This window comes from Porites lutea, chromosome 11 (assembly GCF_958299795.1).
Source record: "Porites lutea chromosome 11, jaPorLute2.1, whole genome shotgun sequence".
NCBI lineage: Eukaryota > Metazoa > Cnidaria > Anthozoa > Scleractinia > Poritidae > Porites > Porites lutea.
This window is the reverse complement of record NC_133211.1, coordinates 24,891,795-24,912,082: the sequence shown is the minus strand read 5'-3', so window position 1 is coordinate 24,912,082 and position 20,288 is coordinate 24,891,795. Positions and strand designations below refer to the sequence as shown.

Sequence of the window (20,288 nt, the reverse complement as noted above, 5' to 3'; positions counted from 1 at the left end):
ATCAGTTGCTATAGAAACATTCAACGCCAATGTATAGTTGCTTCCTTGGTAACTGTGTACACTCATTCATTCCACGTCTTCTGCAGAGACGGAGTTTATCCAGATATAATCGCTAGACGCGAAGAAAATATACAAAAATGGCTTTAACGGACCCAAAACTTCCTCCACGCTTTGCAGTTTCCGACTGGCACACGTCAAACACGGTTATAAGAACAAACGCTGAAAGACAACGCGATGCTTCGCATCGTGTTCGACAAGAAAGCCGCTTTTTGAGGAACGAGACAGATAACCACACTCGTTGGACTCAACACGACAGCAACACGAAGCTTGAAAAGAGGATACATGACATAAATAACTGGAAGAAGAGCTTAGAAAGATGTCTTGCCGAGACAGACGCCGAGATAGCTCTGCTGCAGCAAGAAAAAGAACGCACTGAACGAGCGCTGGAAGCAAAGAAGGTTCCCCTTGATATCACCCTAGAATGTCTTATGCTCAGAGAAAACCGGCAAAATATTGATCTTGTTCGAGATGAGGTTGAAGCTCAGCTTCATAAGGTGAGAATGACTGGAAAATCATTTTTTGTTTGTTTGAAATCGTTAGTCTCAAGGTATGTACAATGTTATGAATCACGATGTTTGTTAATTTTTTGTGCAAATGTAAACATTTCTAGAACAAAGACTTTTATGATCTTCTGTTTCACTGGACGTTAAAAGTAATTTATAACGTTCCGCGAGAAGCTGTGTTGAGCAATTTAAGTTCAGTTGCCATCATGAAAAAATTCTAGCCCAAAACATTTCAGTGTGTCTACCATTTCATAAAATTTATGTCGGTGCTATGACCGGTAACTCAATCTAGCGAATATTATAGAGAAAACCTGTGTAATTATTGTCATAAATTAATTCGTTTTATTTCAGGAAGTGGAAGTCATAGAAGGAGCAAAAGCTCTTCTACAACAGAAAGTCAATGAAGCTGACGAACAGTTATGGTAAGTTTAATAATAATGAGAAGAAGAACAAAGGAAACAAGCTCTTAATATTGAGTGAGATAAAAAGGGCGGAAATATTGAAAGCTGTCATAAAAGATAACTCTTATTCTTTTTTACTTGACTCAGTTTTCCTTATTTCTTCTGGCAAATTAGTTTTGCAGGACAGACGTAATAATATATTTAATATAGAAATCCTTGCAATCCAGTGCAAATCTTTGCTCAGCATATTTCATGAACTAGGTGAGCGAAAAGTCAATAAATAGGAACACATTTTTCTTTTACTTTTGTAGTCTCCTTCAAGAAGCACGTCATCAGCTTCATCTTGACATCACAGACAAGCATACCACTCTTGAACTTGATGGTGAATGCTATCACCTAAACAACAACTCAGCAAACATTGGCTTTCAAGTGAATCCCACACGTACTGTCAAAGGAAGCGTCACCCCAGAGACCTGGGATTCCTTTTCTAATTACAACAAGTTACGCGCTGAGGCAGAGATGAAAGCTTCTAAGCACCTTAGAGAGGCAATTTTTGCCACTCTACAACAGACAGCCAATGATCTTGAAGCTCAGCGACAGGCTTCTGAATACGCATTCCGCAAAAGGATTCATGAAACCAATCAGGCTAGGTCAGAGCTGGAGTGGCAGCAAAAAAATGTAAGTGTCAGATACGATATAACAATTACCAATATTTATTTTTATTTGGCTGCATGGGTCTGTGAATTGGCAAGATGAGGCAAATTCTGTGTTTTAACTGGCTGCCCAAGCATGTTCAGAATTATCGTAACACCATCCTCAAAACTATCCAAAGTAACAAATTATTTGAAAGTGTTTATAAATATCTTTTTGAATTTATTATAATAATTATCATAATTCTAGACCAAATAGCTATTTATAAATACTTTCAAATTAATAATTATTATTGGCATACTTCGCAAAAAGGACCTGGACTTTGAATTTGTCTCAGTCAATAATTCTACATGGTACTATTAAATTTTTGTTTTTCATAACTCTACAGAATGAAGTTATGTTTATTTTCACTTTGGCTACATTTGGGATTGCACAATGTATGATGTTAAATTTCCTCTTCTTTGTAGACCATGGAAGAAATTTCAACCCTAGAAAATGACATCAAGGGAATCAAGGAAGCAATTGATGCTAAGAATGCACCAATGATGGTAAGTTATTAGAGCAGGGATTGAGGACAAAGCTTTCCTCCAGTCTGTAACAAGAGAGAATAATGGGACCAACAGAGATACAACCAATCTAGCCCTTAATTGGGATATGTGAATTTCACCCACGTTATTTTTCGACCAATTGAAAGCTTGAAATTAATTATCCACAAACTTTTATCCAGTGTTGTCAAGTATCATGCTCTCTTGTGTCGCCATTACAAGAATATTATGCACTGTTTGCTTTGATGAAGTCACATGTAGACTTATAACATTTCAAACAATCGATGAAAATATGCTGACTTTTCAGGAATTAGACTCCCATTTAATATTGCAACCTCTAAAAATAACGTCAATGTATTTTACATATCCCTGCTAATGCACTAAGATTCCCTTCCTGTCCCTTTGTTCCTCTCATGTCTAACTAATGGCTGTCATACTGGACACGAGGTAAAAAGTTTTTGTCACAAATTCAGGTTGCGCAAACACGTCTGGAGAACAGGACTTATAGACCAAATGTTGAGTTGTGCCGAGACCAGCCCCAATACCAGATGTGCCATGAAGTGGCTGAAATAAGTGGCTCTGTCCGAGCACTGAATGAGAAACTCAGAGAGGCCGAGAATGCCTTGCAGGCTTTGCGGAGCAACCTGGAAAGGATTAATGAGGATCTGGCTATCAAGAACAACTCCCTTGCTCTGGACAGCAGAAGCATGGAAGTTCGGCAGAAGATGAAGGAAGTTCCTCACAGTATGATGAACACGGGAAGAGTATTCAACACTATAAAACATTCATCTTGTGTTCCCACTATGGAAAATGCTCCTTTTACTGAGGCACAACGCACCCAGTCACCTATGCAGCTTACATCCCCTCGAGCTACCAACACTTACACTCCACCAATCACTGGAAGGAAGGTGCAATCACCACTAGTTGATTAGGAGTCAGGGCGACATTTAATAGTTATTTAAGAGAGAAAATGATTGTGTGCAAATTAGTACTTGGTGGGAAGCCTCAGAGAATCTCAACAAAAGATTGCAACAAAAGATTTGTTAAGTAGTAAACTTTTATTATTTTTTCTCAATGATGCCTTTTTACACTAACGAAAAAGTAACATTTTAAGTTGTTTTTGAGATTATAAGGATATAAATATAATTTCTTTCTACTTTTATTTCAACTCTTCCACTGTCATATTATTGAATGTAAAGCAAGCTCATTTTATTTGTAAATAACTTAATACAAATGATCAATCAGCTACTAATAAAACAGTTATAAACTTCTTTGTCTCTTTCACAAATTATTTACAATAATAAACAATGCAGATATATGCATAACTACCCATAAAAAGTTATAACCCAAGCCTGGCAGCAGGCTCTACAGTGGGAAAAAAGGCAAAAAACACGGATGAAATAGCAAAGAAAAATCAACGAGCAAAGCAAGTGGAGAGGGGTACTGGGGAGGGGGAAGGCTGCCACCCTTTCCCTTCCCAAAACTACCACTCGGCTCACTTTAATCACTGATTTTTTTGCCCTTGCCAATTTTTTCACCTTTCCCCCCACTGCAGTGCCTGGTCCCTTGCTATTATAACCACCATACGAAACTCTTGGAAAATTTGAATGTCTAACGTCTTATTAATAAAATTCTAACATGTTTCAGCCATTGTGTATAATTATTTTCACAAAATATGCATACCCCCACTGAAAGGATCATGACCCCCACCCAGGTATGCATATTTAAAAGCTTCATAGGTTGCTTTAAATTTCTTACTCCTTATGGCCCCCCTTTCCCTGAATTTTTTTTAACCCCTTGAGGAGTATAGATAATTTTGCATACTTTCAGATCAAAGGGTCGTGTAACAAAGATGTAGCAAAACAAAATACAAAGTGGGCTGATAAAACTTGATATACTGTGTATCCTATACTCTAACATCTGAAATGTAGAGAATTTTGGGTCAAGAAAATTAGGGAGGGGACTATACCAAAACATCAGTAGAAGTTAAGCAGGGAATAAGTGAACATATTGATGGCCCCAAAGCAAGGCTGTGCTCTACAACAACTTCAAAGGAGCTCAGTCCTCTAAGCCTACGAACTCCAGGTTCGGCAGCATATAATAATGCCAAGGGCTACCTGGAACTGCTGCAACACAGCCTTGCAAAGACTAGTCTTCAATTTGCTCTAGAAATGGCTTAATGTTGACAGATTTTGTTTTTTTTGCAAAATGAACAAAACTGTGCATAGTGCAAACAGTAGCCCCCGTGTGCACGTTTAAAGGCTGTTTAGCTAAACATGGTTTAAAATAAGTTTTTTGTGAATTGAAAATTATGTTGAATTATAGACAATTTTAAAGTTTATTCTAATCTTGTGTAAATGTCTGTGTTCCAGTTTTCCATTGCTGTTTCTCTTTTTTTTTTTACTTTCTGGCATAACTTTATGAAAAATAATAAATTTTGATCTTCTGTTATTCTACCCTGCCTATCATCAATCCTTCTTGGATTGACTGTTACCCTCTTAGATTGATATAAATTGTTTGTTTCATCTACAGTTTAAAATATACTGTCACTGAGATGCATTTATAAAATTATGTTATTTTTAAGGATGCTTACAAAATAAATAAACTGAAGACAATTTTTTTGCTTAACATTATTTGATTTTCATGTAACCAAGTTCCTTTGTGGACTGATGCTGACATCTCTTTTTTTGTTGAAGCAGAATCTGATTATTAACTCACCAAACAAGGCCATGAAAAGCACTGATGACACTACGAGAGAAAAAAATTAAATATATACATTATTAAAATTAGAATCATCTCTCTTTTTGCCCAGTTCTACTTGTCTGTCTGCCGTTATAGAGTGAATGCTTGCTGTCTTTCAAGGAACAAAAAGACAAGACAACCATTGCTTAGTTACACTCGTCTGATGGAAATGAGGATAATTTTCAAAACTCAAAATTGAATTTCTTTTTCTTCTCCTGCTTAACACTCATTTAACCTCTGTTGCTTTGAACAACTCAATTATCCAACTTAACCAATTTCCATCTTCTTAGGAAGTAAAAGATTATATTTTTCAAAATGGCACTTTATATTGTATTGAGCAGCTCATTTCTGTGTCCCAGTATACAAGAGGACTTACAAAATGCAATCCACCACTCCCAGTTGGTGGGAAATGCTTGCATAACTGAAATAAATAAAACATAAAGATTTATTAATTTTAGTATAAATTAGGGTTGTCAGTGCTAGAGCTCCGTCAGGTATTTACTTTTAAATCACCCCCTTATAGACTGATTGATTCATTAATTTTGACTGAGCATCATAAATCTTCTTATCTTCCTTGAACCCCTTCCAAATTGGATAATATCCTTTGTAAGGTTGTTGCATCTCATCTGCATATATAGCCTGAGAAAACAGCTGACATTTCACAACGCCACTAGTGGTTTCCTTGCCATAGGATGTCTGAGAAACTAGCACAGAAATTCCATAATGATGATGCATCACTACCCAGATCTGGGAAGTGCTTCTGATTCGGTGGGGAGGCTCTGCTCCGATGTCCAACCCCTTATCCTTTTATATACTATTTTTGACAACTCTATTTATAACAAATTAATGGCCAGTACCCATTAAGAACTTTGTATCCCTTTAACTGCTGCCAGTCTTAAAATGAATAAATCACAAAACCAGAATGTTTTCTCAACTTTTTCACAGCCATAAAATGAATCAGTGTTAGCCGTTGTGGTCCTTTTTACAGAAAAAAAATAACAGAATCATTACCCAGACCTGGGTAGAGGCACCTCATCAGTATGGAATTTCTGAACTTGTTTTTCAGATTTCATTTCACAGGGAAACCAGTGGCACAGTGCAAAATGTCGGCTGTTGTTGTCTCAGGTTATTGTGCATTCACGTTTTGACTTTTGTGAGACAAAGCTGAAATTTGATTTTTTTTTCGTTATAAACAGGTATCAAACATATCACAGTGCGATTGGGAAAACTGTGAACACTTGAAATATGTCAGGAGTGTTCAATGTGTTATGACCAATCACAGCAAAGATCAGGACATGCGAACTAGCCACAAACCCACAAACTAGTTAAGGTTCTTGCTTGCGGTTCAGTTTTCTCATGCATGATTGGCTTTTTTCTTGCCATGCAATTAACATTCCAGAAATATATCTGGTGTTCACAGTTTTCCGGGTTTGACTGTAATTGTCACCCATGTATTTTGTGAAACTTAACTTTTCAACCAGAGAGACAAGATGCATTTAGAGAACATACTACATTATGCATTGTTCTCAAAAGAATTTGCCACAGCCATAATAATAAGTTTCAACCTGTAAACATGTGTGCTATTCCATTACACTACCCCGCAATGTTTTCCCCATAAAAAGTCTGCGCTCAAATGTTGTGAATAAAGTATATGTATGGCAGCTATGTTGGTACATTAAAAGTGCTTTTGTGATATACAGTCCTTTTATCAGTCAGTTTAGTTGGTTCAAATTAGTGCACAGAGAACAACCACATAATCACATCTGTCAAACATTTTTCCAAAGACATGTGATTATTTGATTGTCTTCAATGCACTACAATTAAAAACTAAAAGGACTGATGAAAGGAATGTTGCAAAAATACCTGTAGTAAACTGCTTCATGCAGTCATTTGCACAACAAGCCATAATCTTTTGTTCAATTATAACAATCAAATGGTGAAAGATGTCAGAGGTTATAGTTTCTAGTAAGAACATTGTTTAAGTCAAATCTGGACACCCATTACTTAAAATAACTAAAATGCACAATGATATGTACAATATTGATAGAAATTCCTACCAGCGCAAGACACAGCAAGATGAAAAAGGCCTACTGTTATAGCATAATCCCATAGCTTTTTTCTTAAAAATATTATGTAGACCACAGTGGTGATGATGTATGTCAACAAAAGGGATAAAAGTGTTACTAGAAAGAAAGAAATACACAGAAAAGGTTAAAGTGAAGAAATCATATCATCAACAGCTAAACCAATCATGATTCAACTTGTAACTGTACAAGGCAAGGGGTATAGAATGGTACCTCCAAAAACATGGGTCTCAGAAAATTTTGGCCTGATCTCGAAATCATAGTCTACATGTTTTTGATGGGTCTAAAAGTCTCACTTTGGGATGATAATTGCATCTCAGAGTCTCAAATTTTTTTACAGATGGGTCTTAGAGTCTTGGATTTGATGTTTTTTTCTTTCTGCTTGGTCTTCAGGAGTCTAACTTTTCAGAGTTCATAGGTACAGCTAATCAAACTGGGCTAATAGATTAAGACAGGTAAAGAAGCAGTATATTGGTGGGCTTCCGCTAGCTTCCACTGGCATTTTCAGTTATTCTATTTGCCTTTATTTGTACCATTACCCTAAAAATTTTCGGTGCTCAGAGCCTCGGGTTCGGAATTTGATAAAAACGCTTTAGTTTCGGTCTTGAATTTTAAAACGGGGTCTGGCAGTCTCGCAATTAAGTCTCAAATTTACCATTCTATACCCCTATAGCAGTCAGATGTAACCACTTAGCTTACCTAAATGCTTATTGTCTGTTACGCTGCAACAATTTTGGAAATCAAAAGGAGTCTTGCCATCAAAGTCATTTATTCTGTTTAGAAAAAAAAATGACAAAAAGTAAAGCATGTACCACATCTAGTTGTGGCCCACAACTGTCACGGCAAAACCAAAAACATCTCAGCAAAAACAAAATACCTCACGGCAAAACTGAAAACTGCACTGCAAAAACAAAAACCTCACGGCAAAACCAAAAACCTCACGGCAAAAACAAAATACCTCACTACAAAACCAAAAACCTCACGGCAAAACCAAAGACCTCATGGCAAAACCAAATACTTCAGAGCAAAAACCAAATACCTCACAGCAAAAGCAAATAATCATAGCAAAACCAAAGCTATTTTGCTTTTGCTATGAAGTATTTGGTTTTGCCGTGATGTTTTTGTTTTTGCTGTGAGATTTTTGGTTTTGCCATGAGGTATTTTGTTTTTGCCGTGACGTTTTTGGTTTTGCCGTGATATTTTTGTTTTTGCTGTGAGGTTTTTGGTTTTGTCATGACAGTTGTGGGCCACCATAAGTTGTAAATTCAAAGGTGAGTCTATTAAAAATAATATTCTTCGTTTATGGTTCAAGTCATTAGTTCATTTCTAGTAATTTTAGAGGGGGTCATCTACCAGTAGGAGGACAATGAGAGGTAAAGGATTCCCAGTGGAATTGACAAAGAATTTTGACAAAAAGCCAAAACTGTCTAATAACTTCTAGCCTGTGTTGTAGACATAATTTTACCTCAGTTAGTATCGTCTGCAAAGCAGCACAGATATCCTTGTTCTGAGTGCCCAACAGACTCAAAAAATTAAGGAAAGCGCATTTCAAATTTCCTTTATCTTGACTGGCAGGCCAATCATGGCACGTACTCAAATCCTCAGCACTGTTTTGAAGACAGACTTAACTCGAGTTTAGTTTTGTCGGTGATGCAGGCTAATAAGTTCTAGATAATGATTAACATTAAAGAAGAAAAAAATACTTAACCTATCTTGATAAACATCGACCGAGGGCACGTTCCATTTTTAATCTAACCCCCCCGCCCCCCCCTTCTCACCTTCCCCCAATGCATGAGGTATTTCAGTGCAGATGTTTCTTTCCCAGACCGATAGAAATCTTCACTCTATCTTATCACCTTGCCTGTAGGAATATACTATAGAGATTAACAGTTTGCATATCCGTTTCTTTGACCAGTAGGAATCTGCACCATTATTTACGCGGCCGGTAGGAATCGGTTATTTGTCCTTACGAGACTTTTGGTGTAGTAATCGGTCAATTGTAGGAATCAGTTTTTTTTTGCCCATGCTCGACTTGTAGGAATCGGTTATTTTTCCATGCCTGACTTGTAGGAATCAGTCTCGACTGGTAGTCCGTTCATCCATAAGGGGAATCGGATTAAGAATGGAACGTCCCGAATCATCTCATCTGACACTTAAAACTTAAGCTTACTTGAAGGCTCCACTTAGCAAAGAAGCCACCATGTAATACACGAGGAAAAACAAAGGCAGTGCAATGCAAAGGTTGCAGCAAATAACCTGAAAAGATAACAACAAAGTATAACGCTTTAAGTTCTAAAGACCATACATTTATGGGATAAAATTGCTTTCCATACCCGAGTGTCTTCCGCCATGTTTACTGAACCTTTCAGAATAGAATATGCGTGCGCACGAGGTGCATTCTGGTGAGGTTACCCACAGGGTCACCAAGGTTTGGAGAGTCTCACGATTTACCCGCCAATACACTGTCATTTCAGTAAAGTATTAATTATTCGTTTTCTTGTGAACTGATTGAAAAAGATATACATGGAACACAAGCGTATTCAATAGTTTTTTCAAACTGTGCTAATCTGCTCAGCTGGAAAAATCTGAGAATCAATGCTATAGAGTTGAACTTGAAGTTGAAGTTGGGAGAATAAAAGACGATGCGAATTTATAAGAAATTGTATAGGTAATGCACCTATCAATGTAAACCCCGAGGGGGGGGAGTGCGGGCAAGGGGTGGGGATTTGACAAATTTTAAAATTTTTCGATCAAATTCCCCAGGGTGGGAAACGAAAGGTCAATCAAAAGTGTCAAAAAAGCCCCCACCCCAGGATAAAAAATCTAAACAAACAATGCTATAATACTATATAAAACAAATAAAAGAACATTTCAAACACATTGTTACTACTTTTATTTACGGTTAACGGAAGCTCCATTAAATTACTCGCTGTAATTAAGTATTTTCTCTCTCCCCTAGCATCTCTTATCTTGAACAACAAAATCACTCCAGGAAGATTGACCGTGCTATATAATATTAATAAAACGTAAAATGCTTTATAACATCTGCTCAACATGTCGGAACAGCTCGGATCAGTGACCCATAAAAAATCCTCTGACTTTCATGGTGGAATTCGATTACAATCGAGTTTTACAGTCAGATGGGAACTTGAAGATAAAAACTTCCTCAAAATAGACATTATCTGTTTAGATGACAGTTTAAAGTATCGGATTATGGCATTATGAAAACAAATGAAAACTTCATACCTTTCTCCAACAACGTGACTTTCAGGAAACCTCGAGGGACGGACTTGGTAACTGCTTCTGAATTGATACCAGGCTTCTGTCGGTCAAAGTCAAATGTCCCGACCCCGGGGTCGCTTCACACGATCAAAAGCCCGACAGCGGGGATAGTCCCAGGCATCAAATCCCCTCCCCTTGCCCGCACTCCCCCCCCCCCCCCCCCCCCACGGGATTTACACTGATAGGTGCATAATAGCATGATTTGTAGTGATATTTGGCATAAATACCACGAGTGACATTTCGAAATTGTTATACGTAATTTCACGAGCCGTTAGGCGCGTGAAATTTGAGACAATTTTGAAATATCACGAGTGGTATTTATGCCAAATATCACGTACAAATCATGCTATTATTTGTTTATACTACTACCCACAAAAGGTTTTTAATTTTCACATGTAGGTATTTCAAATTGAGTTGAAATACCACTGTTCTAAGCCAATCAAATTGCAGTAATTTCTCATGTAGTAGTATAAACAAAAAAAATTTTACACGAAGTTACAAGATAGTGACATATTGCATTAAAATAACAGATAAATTTACAATTTACACTTGGAAAATAATTACTCCAAAAATTTATAGAGGAAAAAGAAAAAATTTAATCGGTATTGTTTCAAGAGTTTCCTAGTGAGATTGTATTCTGAAATAACCTGAGTATCAGGCCTTCGTACCATCTTTCCCCTTTTCCCCGGAAACGTCTGATACTCAGGCTAGTTCTGAAAAGAATGCAAATACGGAAGAATTATATGGAGTAACCAGTTTTGGGGTTTCACAGTATTTTGTGCTCATTGATTGACTAAATCGGCCTTTTAATGTCGTTTGATTAATAAGATACGCCCGCAATAAGATTTATCGCCGTAGCATGCACATAAACGGGAACAAAGATGATTTTCAGAGTATCAGAGAAATGGAGTGTAATCGTGAATACTAAAAGAAAAAATTTCTGCTTCCACCTTCAACTTACCCCTAATTTTCTCTGGCATTTTGCACTTCCGATCAGGCAAGTTTGAAAGAAAACGAATTCATCAGTTTTCTACTCTTTCTTTTTTTATGACCTGCTGAATTAAGAGTTTAATATATTCTCACATTTGTCAAGCTTAAGACGAAGAACTTGACGTTTCCAAATCTCAGTTCATCAAATGTTCAGTAATCTTTCAGACTGATCAAAAATTTACGTATTAAAATGTTCGTTTTAAGATATGTGTTTTGACTGTATCGTGTTATATGATCATGGTACTATACTATATTGTAGATCTTGTGATTTATTGTTACTACTTTGACTTTTTTTTTCAGTGACGAGTTGCGTTGCGTAAAATTTTATCTCAATTCGGAGCTGATTCTGGTTTTGATTCTGAAAATAAACACAAAGAAATTGGCAGGAAATTTACTCATGCTATAACGTCCATTTAAAAGACATTCAAATTAACGCGAACAAAAGAAATAGCAAATAAGAAAACTATATTATATCATTTGTGCCCTCACAAATGCAAAGCACGCAAAACACCAACTCGTGAGGAACGAGAGGAGACCTTGTGAGGAACGAGTGAAGATCTCGTGAGAAACGAGTGGAGACCTCTCGTTGTTGAGGCGTAAGCTAGAGTAACAGAGAGGTAATCTAGAGGCGTGTGTCTCATTCAATACTTTCTACAACCGGTGGCTCACTGAACTCAACTCCCGCCGCAGCATTGCGCAGATAAGTACTACAGCCTGATAACATCGCTTAGGAAGCTAATCAGAAGCGAAATAAGCAATACTGACGTCCTGCTGCCTTGAAGAGTCGGTTTCGCTAACTTGGCCTCTTGTTCGTCTGTTCCGCGTTGAATAGAGTACTGCGGGTCTGTTCGAGTTCAGCGAAATCAAAAAAAGCTCTGTTTCTCTCTGCTTCGGGATTGAATCAACAGAAAACCTCCCTTGGGTGGGACGAAAGTGAAATGCAAGGAATTTTAGTGATTATTCAGCTCTATTTCGCTGCTGCGACTTTGGCGAGCACTGGCCTTCGCTTTTCAACGAAAGATCCAGCGGCCTTTGCTAGATTCAAAAGATGGAATGCTAAGACAAACGGCACGCTTCAATTCCATTTCAAAACGCACAAGGAAAATAGCTTCCTCATCTATGAGGACGACAATGGGCAATGTCAGTTTTTTTATCTGTCTCTGCTGGAGGGAAGACTCAGTTTAAGTTTAAAAATGGGAAACTGCCAGAAAATACAAACTCTTCTTGTTGGACATAAACTCGCCGACGGAAAATGGCACGACGTAATTGTCCAAAGAAACTTCTCTGAAACGCGTGTAACAGTGAATGGCCTTTTCACCAATAGCACATACTACAGGGGAATTGATCAGTTTTTTAGAGTTAAAAGTGACTTATATGTTGGTGGTATTTCGTTGTACCTACAGTTCAAAGATCTTTCTTTCCCAGCTATAAAGTACGAAAGTATTGTGAACAGGTGAGATTATCACGAGCAAATTGCAAATGAAAGTTTGCATAACGCGATTTTGTCTATTTTTAACATTTTTAGACCCTTCAAAATTTATTTAATCTTTACACCTATTTGTAAAATAATTTTTCGCAATAAGGTTTAAAAACAAATATGATCATTTGGGAAAAAAAAAAGTGATGTTTAGCAAACAACAGCTGCATCGAAATCTTCTCAAACAGCCAAATCAGTTGAATTAGTTTTTTTCTTTACTTCTTTTTAATGAGGAAGGGGATACGCCATTAATTAACGCAAAACAAGGCGATCAAAAATCTGACATGTTTCTATCAACCCACGCACAGATAGTTAATTCAGTCAACGTTGTTGCCTTTCAGAGTTTAATGTGCAAATCATCATTTTTTCTTCTTAGAAAGAATCAAAGGCATTCCACAGGAAAGTACGCATACATTATTTATTTTTGGAAATGAAATCCAGCCTCCCTGATGAATAATGCATTGTTCTTCTTCAAAAACTCCTTGATGAATGGAAAATAAAGGCTTAAAAAAATTGTTCATCTTAAAGACATTCTATCTTCACGTTTTTCATAAAGGATGGCCAGAACTAACCAGAGTCCAGGCAATTGCTAAAAGATTTCATTGTAAAGACTTGATTTTCAGAGTGAACAGAGTGTACAAAGAGTTTGTGACCTCGCTTTATTTAATTCACTGCTTTTTTCCCCACAGTTTTAAGGGCTGCATAAGCGGGATCACATATAGTAATGGAAAGAGTCCTTTGAGAGAAGCACAGTTGAAAGAAGCTTCTGGAACAACGCAAGGTTGTTTGGATCCTTGCTCGCAACCTGATCAGTGCTTAAATGGCGGCAAATGTCATGAGAACGTCAGTGGAGTGTGGTGTGATTGCAAGGGAACTGGGTACGAGGGACAAAAATGCGAAGAAGGTAGGTAACAGTCTTCCCCGGTCTAGATATAAGCGAAATAAATTGAAATAAGTCAGATAACCTTCAATTTTTAAAACTTTTCCTTATTGGAAGCTAATTAGTGGCATTAGAGTTTTTAAACCAAAGACTGAAACCTGATACCCTTCACAAAATTAACACGAGGTTGTCTTGTGGGTCAATCCATATCACAGAGAAAATTCAAGCCAAATTAGGCGACAGACGGATCGCAGTGTTCATTAAATATACGAACTCAATTAAAAAATAAAGATGTAAAAGTTATTTTTTTGAAAATTTCGATTGTCATCTGTGCTTCTCGGACAGTTCAGTTATCATTTAAAGTTTAAATAATGCTATTTTATTCCCCCGTTGTCTTTTTTCTGAGTCATAATTACAAAGCAATCTTTTATAAACATGATTATTCCTGTCTTGGTCTGCAAAGATGCAAAGCTTTTCCTCCTGATTATTTGAGAAAGAACAATGGAGATTTCGAATAAATATTTAAAAGTGATTTTTACTCGATGTTTAGCAAATCCTAATCAGTTCATAGGAAAAGTTGAAAGGCGTTTCCTCCGACAAATAAGAAACCACAAACCACCTGATTGGTTTCTTCTCAGACCTCAAGTGACAGTTTAAGCTAACCTTGGCTAATATCCTTGTAATCTAGCGCTAACAACAACCAAGTTTTCATTTCTTTTCCAAACGATGTTGAAAGAAAAAACGTGACCTAAGAATTTAAGAATCGAAACTTCATGAGCCTAAATTAAACTTTCAGGTTTCCTTGTAAGATTGACAAAAAATGTGCAATTAGTTTATTGTACTGAAACGTTTAGTTTTCATTAAATAATATGACATTACTTTCAGCGTTCGATTCATAATCGGAGACTTGCAAGAGATCTTTTGTCGCCATCAACTATAACAGCCGCATTCAGTTATATTTTCATATGAAATTATTCAAGTTCATTATCGTTCTTTTTGTTATGATTACAATACTTTTCGTGGCTAGTTATTGAGTCTACAAACACGACTACGCTGTTCCAGCTTGTTTCAGTGCTCAAGCTAATCACTGATTTGTGACCCAATTATTAGTTCGCCTGATAGAAAAAGTCCGTCAAAAAGAACAAAAATCTGCTCCACGTGGCTAGTTTCCGTTTTTGTCTTTTGTGGGATTATTTTTTCTTTTTTTTTCTTTTTTTTTTTTGATTTACCAGTTGATGTCTATGTAAAACGGAACCAAGTTGTCCATTACTTTTAGGGCCTGTTGACACTACTTGAGCCAATCCGGTTAGTCGGGCTGGCCCTCTTTATCAGGCTGGCTTGGGTTATTTTTCCTTGTAAAATTGTCGTTGTAATCATATATATGGGGAGAACGTCAAGATCGCTCAGGCCAGCCCTGTAAAGCGGAGTAGACGGGCGTTTTTTAGACAGGTCCGTCCAGACTCTTGACGGCAACATTTCAATTATTGTTGTTCACAAGAGATAAAAGTCTGAGCAAGAGTGGGTAACAAAAACATTGGTAAGGTTTGGGGTTAAAGAAGAGGGGTGCTTAACCCAATAATCATGAAATCAAATTTAAAAATTTGAAATAATGAAGAACGTTTGCTTTATAATTTTAGAGGCGGCATCTATTTTGCTGAATGGAAGTGGTTACATAGTCTTTACCCTGGACCCCAAAGAGGAGAAGTCATATTCAACTAACACTTACGTGGCGTTTAGTCTGAGGACAAAAACCCCAGACGGAGTTATTTTCAGTCTCCGGTTGTCTGATATATATCTGTTAATAGAGATGGTCCATGGAAATCTGAGAGTAGAGTATTTGAACTTAGGACAAGGTAAGGTAAATATGGATTGAATAATCCCCGTTTTTGTCCTCAATGGTGTTGGTAAGGTTTGTCCGTGTTTTGTGCTAGTTAGAACCTTTGCTAGCTGATATGCCTTCTTGTCATTGTTCTTAAATATTCACAAACTCCTATTTCTCGTCGGGCGAGTCCTTCCATTTCAAGCTCAAATGGGGGTATCTTTATTTAAGGATCAGATTACGTTATGACGGATGCCTTTATAATACGAGCAGCAAGCCCTGTAACCTGGTCAGTAGAAGTGAAAATCACGTATGAAAAACCTCCCAAAATAGTATCGAGGGGTGAGACGATGAATGTTCCTATTGATAATAGGCTCGATTACTAAGAGCCTGCTGTTTGGTCCAAGTCAGTGGTAACAAAACAAATGGGAAACTATAAATTATTTACATTGCGACTACTCGAACCGGGGCACTTGGAAGAAGATTGTCCAATTACAGCGATTTCTGAAAACAAAAGATTATCAATTTCTGTTGCCCCAGAATATTTTCCATTCGAAAGACCCAAAAATTCGTGTTCCATTTACTTCCAAACCGGATTTTCCGCAAACATTTTATAATTGGTAAACAACCTCTATTACATCTCCTATGTCCTTTGCCCCTTTGCTGTCTTGCTCAGTTAGGTTTGCTCTATGCAATCTACTTAGTTACTCTTGAGTGAAAAAGTCTTGAATATCGTTGTGAATTTACAATTTTTCTTGTAAAATCTGTCGTTCAAAAATGTTTTCTAATGAACTTTTAGTCTGAATTTTTTTGGATAGCATTCTGTTTTCACTCGGGCCTAAATAACTTTTGTTTTAAAATATGCTTATAATCAGTCGTCTGTTTTTCTCACCTGAGTGCTGGCGAATGATTTCTGAATTATACAACTCACTTCGCGGTCGATTCTTTGACTTCTTTGGTAGCCCGAGCTTGTTTTCACCTTTTCTTGCTTAGTGTGTATGTTTTCCCCTCATTTTTTTTGGACTATCTTAATATAAGCTTCATATCTTCTTATATTAAAGCAAAGCAATTTTAAGTTAAAACTCATAAGCTCTGGTGCTTGTTACATTATAACTGAAATCATTTTGCGTTTATAATTTAAAACGGTGTAAAGTTAACATTTTTTGGCTCCTGCACATAAACTTAAGTTAAGAGTAAAATGAAAGTTAAATAGATTTGTAAATTCCCTTCCTGTGGGATCGTTTCTTGTTTCAAGTAAACGATTCAGCTTAAATGGACGCTCCACTTGTATGTTTGCCAGAGTTTATATATTTATTTATTTAAACAATTTAAATATGTTCATTTGTCGCCTCTTTAGAAACCAGAAGGAACTGGGACGAGTTAACTTTCTTAAAGACTTCTTGGATCGCTACCGGGGACGCGCTATTCAGCTATTGGCCAATTTGATCGCCCTGTGCTTAGTAACAATCCCAGAAGTCTTTGAGAAAGTTAACTTGTCCCAGTTTCTGCTCGTTTCTAAAGTGTACATGGAAATAAAATTCTTTCCTTTTGTCTCTAGATGAGCTGGTTTTCAATGGAAATAATGTAAACCTTGATGACAGCAGGTGGCATTGGATCGAGTTTAAAAAAATTGGTCCCGCAGTCACGTTAAAAGTCGACGGAAAAACTTTCCCTAATGTCAAAATTCCAGGAAAGAGTTTTCAACTAAACGTCGAGGACCAGAGGAATAAAGCGTATTTGGGTGGCGGACCAACAGGAGCCATCAAAACATCGCACACAAAAATGAATTTCTCCGGACTGTTAAGAGAGTTTTACTATGGAGACATGGAGCTGTTGGACTATGTTGTACCTACGACAAAAAGCCAACAATTTGAGATAGTTGGGACGGTTATTAATAGTGCCACAATAATAGAGACAAGCGGGTCGGGATGTGATCCATTTGATGATGATGAGGATTCAAGCTGTGCGCCACCTGATCCGTCAACTCCTTCGACAGGTAGGTTATACAGTGGAACCCAACTCTACGGACAACCGCATATAACGAACAGTTTCGTTTGTTCCGAAGATAAACTCATATATTCTCTCTAAAATTAGCCCACTAAGTACTGACACCAGTTAATATGGACAACGAACACTTTTCTATGTCACGAGTCACATAATCGCCTACTTCGTCAATCTCTCTTTACGGACACTAAGTGTCTGCGCACTGACCATGACTGAATAACTTACCAGTGACCTTTCAAACGTTCTATATAGTGTTCACTCCACCAGGCTCAGTCGCCAACTAAAAGTTCCAGTGCAAAGTTAAGTCATGGAATTGTTGTATTTCAAGACAAATACTTGAAAGGCAGTTTTAGTCCGAGAAAATCATGATAGATGGTGGTGGGGTTTCAACTCGTAAATGTTAAGGACAAAACAACTTTCCCTCTTAAAAATGTCTGCTTTAGTGTTTAACATTAATATTTTTTCTGTTTTTCCAAGATGATATGATGTCGTCAACAAGTGAACCAACTTCGGATTCAGACTACCCTCCTACTGTTGCTCAGGCCTAATACAATATTGATAAAAATTCCTACCAGCACAAACACAGCAAGATGAAAAAGGCCTACTGTTATAGCATAATCCCATAGATTTTTTCTTAAAAATATTATGTAGACCACAGTTGTGATGATGTATGTCAACGATAAGGATAAAAGTGTTACTAGAAAGAAAGAAACAGAAAAAAAGGTTAAAGTGAAGAAATCAAATTATCAACAGCTAAACAGTATATTATCATCTTGTAACAAGAAGTATAGAATGGTAACTCCCAAAACGTGTGTCTTTGAAAATTTTGGCCCGATCTTGAAATCTCGGAAATGTTTTTGATGGGTCTTGAAGTCTCGTTTTCGGATGATTTTTGCATCTCATAGTGTCAAATTGTTTTACCAAGGGGTTTTAAAGTCTTGACTTTTTTTCCGCTTGGTCTTCAGGAGTCGAACGTAGTAGATTAAGACAGTTAAACAAGCAGTATATTGGTGGGTTTTTGCTAGCTGCCATTAACGTTTTCAGTTTTTCCATTTGGTTTTATTTGCACCATTACCATGAAATTTTCGTCGCTCAGAGTTTTGGCCTCGGATTTGATAAAAACACTATAGTCTTGGTCTCGAATTTTGAAATGGGGGTCTCGCAGTCTCGAAAAGTCTCAAATTTACTATTCTACACCCTTATAGCAGTCGGATATCAACAAATGTAACCACTTAACTTACTTAAATGCTTATTATGTGTTACAATGCAACAATTTTTGAAATCAAAAGGAGTTTTGCCATCAAAGTCATTTATTCTGTTTAGAAAACAATAATGACAAAAAGAAAAGCATATTATACCACATCTAGTTGTAAATTCAAAGGTGAGTCTATTAAAAATAATATTCTTTGTTTACGGTTCAAGTCATTAGTTCATTTCCAGTAATTTTAGAGGGGGTAACCTAAGAGGGGGACATCTACCAGTAGGGGGACAAAGAGGGGTAAAGGATTCCCAGTGGAATTGACGAAGAATTTTGACAAAAAGTCCAAACTGTCTAATAACTTCTGGCCTGTGTTGTAGACGTAATTTTACCTCAGTTAGTGTCGTCTGCAAAGCAGCACCGATATCCTTGTTCTGAGTGCCCCACAGACTCAAAAAATTACTGGAAGCACATTTCAAATTTCCTTTCATCTTGACTGGCAGGCGAATCATGGCACGTACTCAAATCCTCAGCACTGTTTTAAAGACAGACTTAACTCGAGTTTAGTTTCGTCTGTGATGCAGGCTAATAAGTTCTCTGAGATGATGATTAACATTAAAGAAGAAAAAAATACTTAACCTATCTTGATAAATATCGACGGAGGGCACATTCCATTTTTAATCTACCCCCCCCCCCCTCTCACCTCCCCCCAAAGCATGAGGTATTTCAGTGCAGATGTTTCTTTCCCAGACCGATAGGAATCTTCACTCTATCTTATCACCTTGCCTGTAGGAATATACTATACAGATTAACAGTTTGCATATCCGTTTCTTTGACCAGTAGGAATCGGTCATTTGTCCTTACGAGACCTTTAGTGTAGTGATCGGTCAATTGTAGGAATCGGTTTTTTTTTGCCCATGCTCGACTTGTAGGAATCGGTTATTTTTCCACGCCTGACTTGTAGGAATCAGTCTCGAAAGGTAGTCCACTCATCCATAGGGGGGATCGGATTAAGAATGGAACGTCCCGAATCATCTCATCTGACACTTAAAACTTTATAAGCTTAAGCTTACTTGAAGGCTCCACTTAGCAAAGAAGCCACCATGTAATACACGAGGAAAAACAAAGGCAGTGCAATGCAAAGGTTGCAGCAAATAACCTGAAAAGATAACAACAAAGTATAAAGCTTTAAGTTCTAAAGACCATACATTTATAGGATAAAATTGCTTTCCATACCCGAGTGTCTTCCGCCATGTTTACTGAACCTTTCAGAATAAAATATGCGTGCGCACGAGGTGCATTCGGGTGAGGTTACCCACAGGCAAACCAAGGTTTAAAGAGTCTCACGATTTACCCGCCAATACACTGTCATTTCAGTAAAGAATTAATTATTCGTTTTCTTGTGAACTGATTGAACAAGATACCGTAACATTCCGAAAATGAGCCTTTCCATGTATAAGCCCCTCCGAATAGAAGCCCCCCAAAATCGTAACGCAAATAACTCTCCGTTAAATCGCCCCTCCAAATATAAGCCCCCCCCGAGGCTTGTACTTGAAATTTGCCCTCGAATACAAAGTAAAACAAAGCAAACATGGTAAATTTCCTTTCCACTACAAGCTACCTTAATCGATTTTGAAACACAAATTTCCCTC

The 20,288-nt window shown here is 37.3% G+C and overlaps 3 protein-coding genes and 1 long non-coding RNA gene across 5 annotated transcripts; 2 read left to right on the top strand and 2 right to left on the bottom strand.

Annotated features, from left to right (window-relative positions):
- The first annotated feature begins 40 nt into the window (after positions 1 to 40).
- On the top strand, positions 41 to 3,431 carry LOC140951418 (tektin-2-like). The gene is made up of 5 exons (XM_073400669.1): positions 41 to 554; positions 915 to 985; positions 1,276 to 1,642; positions 2,083 to 2,163; positions 2,634 to 3,431. The coding sequence occupies exons 1-5, from the start codon at positions 138 to 140 to the stop codon at positions 3,090 to 3,092; spliced, it is 1,395 nt and encodes a 464-aa protein (XP_073256770.1). The 5' UTR covers positions 41 to 137; the 3' UTR covers positions 3,093 to 3,431.
- Positions 3,200 to 9,375, bottom strand: LOC140951434 (putative transmembrane protein 244). Its single transcript, XM_073400685.1, has 6 exons — positions 9,320 to 9,375; positions 9,157 to 9,242; positions 7,686 to 7,759; positions 6,960 to 7,085; positions 5,279 to 5,323; positions 3,200 to 4,908 (listed from the first exon to the last, which is right to left on the bottom strand). The coding sequence occupies exons 1-6, from the start codon at positions 9,335 to 9,337 to the stop codon at positions 4,802 to 4,804; spliced, it is 456 nt and encodes a 151-aa protein (XP_073256786.1). The 5' UTR covers positions 9,338 to 9,375; the 3' UTR covers positions 3,200 to 4,801.
- A 2,488-nt stretch (positions 9,376 to 11,863) lies between these two features.
- LOC140951417 (neurexin 1-like) lies at positions 11,864 to 18,851 on the top strand. 2 transcript variants are annotated; one of them, XM_073400668.1, is made up of 6 exons: positions 11,864 to 12,057; positions 12,097 to 12,711; positions 13,425 to 13,639; positions 15,253 to 15,468; positions 16,993 to 17,430; positions 17,916 to 18,851. In XM_073400668.1, the coding sequence occupies exons 2-6, from the start codon at positions 12,197 to 12,199 to the stop codon at positions 17,984 to 17,986; spliced, it is 1,455 nt and encodes a 484-aa protein (XP_073256769.1). In that variant the 5' UTR covers positions 11,864 to 12,057; positions 12,097 to 12,196; the 3' UTR covers positions 17,987 to 18,851. The 2 variants fall into 2 exon arrangements, with proteins under 2 accessions (XP_073256769.1, XP_073256768.1); XM_073400667.1 differs by having other exon boundaries at positions 11,864 to 12,711.
- LOC140951442 (uncharacterized) lies at positions 18,681 to 19,917 on the bottom strand. The gene is made up of 3 exons (XR_012167284.1): positions 19,873 to 19,917; positions 19,710 to 19,795; positions 18,681 to 18,753 (listed from the first exon to the last, which is right to left on the bottom strand). It is a non-coding gene; the product is annotated as an uncharacterized lncRNA (long non-coding RNA).
- Between the last annotated feature and the right edge of the window lie 371 nt (positions 19,918 to 20,288).

Coding starts and splice junctions, on each gene's coding strand:
- LOC140951418 (XM_073400669.1), top strand. CDS start 138: ATGGCTTTAACGGACCCAAAACTTCCTCCACGCTTTGCAGTTTCCGAC. Junction 986..1,275: donor GAAGCTGACGAACAGTTATG/GTAAGTTTAATA, acceptor TTACTTTTGTAG/TCTCCTTCAAGAAGCACGTC. Junction 2,164..2,633: donor CTAAGAATGCACCAATGATG/GTAAGTTATTAG, acceptor TCACAAATTCAG/GTTGCGCAAACACGTCTGGA.
- LOC140951417 (XM_073400668.1), top strand. CDS start 12,197: ATGCAAGGAATTTTAGTGATTATTCAGCTCTATTTCGCTGCTGCGACT. Junction 13,640..15,252: donor GGGACAAAAATGCGAAGAAG/GTAGGTAACAGT, acceptor TTATAATTTTAG/AGGCGGCATCTATTTTGCTG. Junction 15,469..16,992: donor GTATTTGAACTTAGGACAAG/GTAAGGTAAATA, acceptor TTTTGTCTCTAG/ATGAGCTGGTTTTCAATGGA.
- LOC140951434 (XM_073400685.1), bottom strand. Junction 7,086..7,685: donor AACAGACAATAAGCATTTAG/GTAAGCTAAGTG, acceptor CTTTCTTTCTAG/TAACACTTTTATCCCTTTTG. Junction 5,324..6,959: donor TCTTGCTGTGTCTTGCGCTG/GTAGGAATTTCT, acceptor TATTTATTTCAG/TTATGCAAGCATTTCCCACC.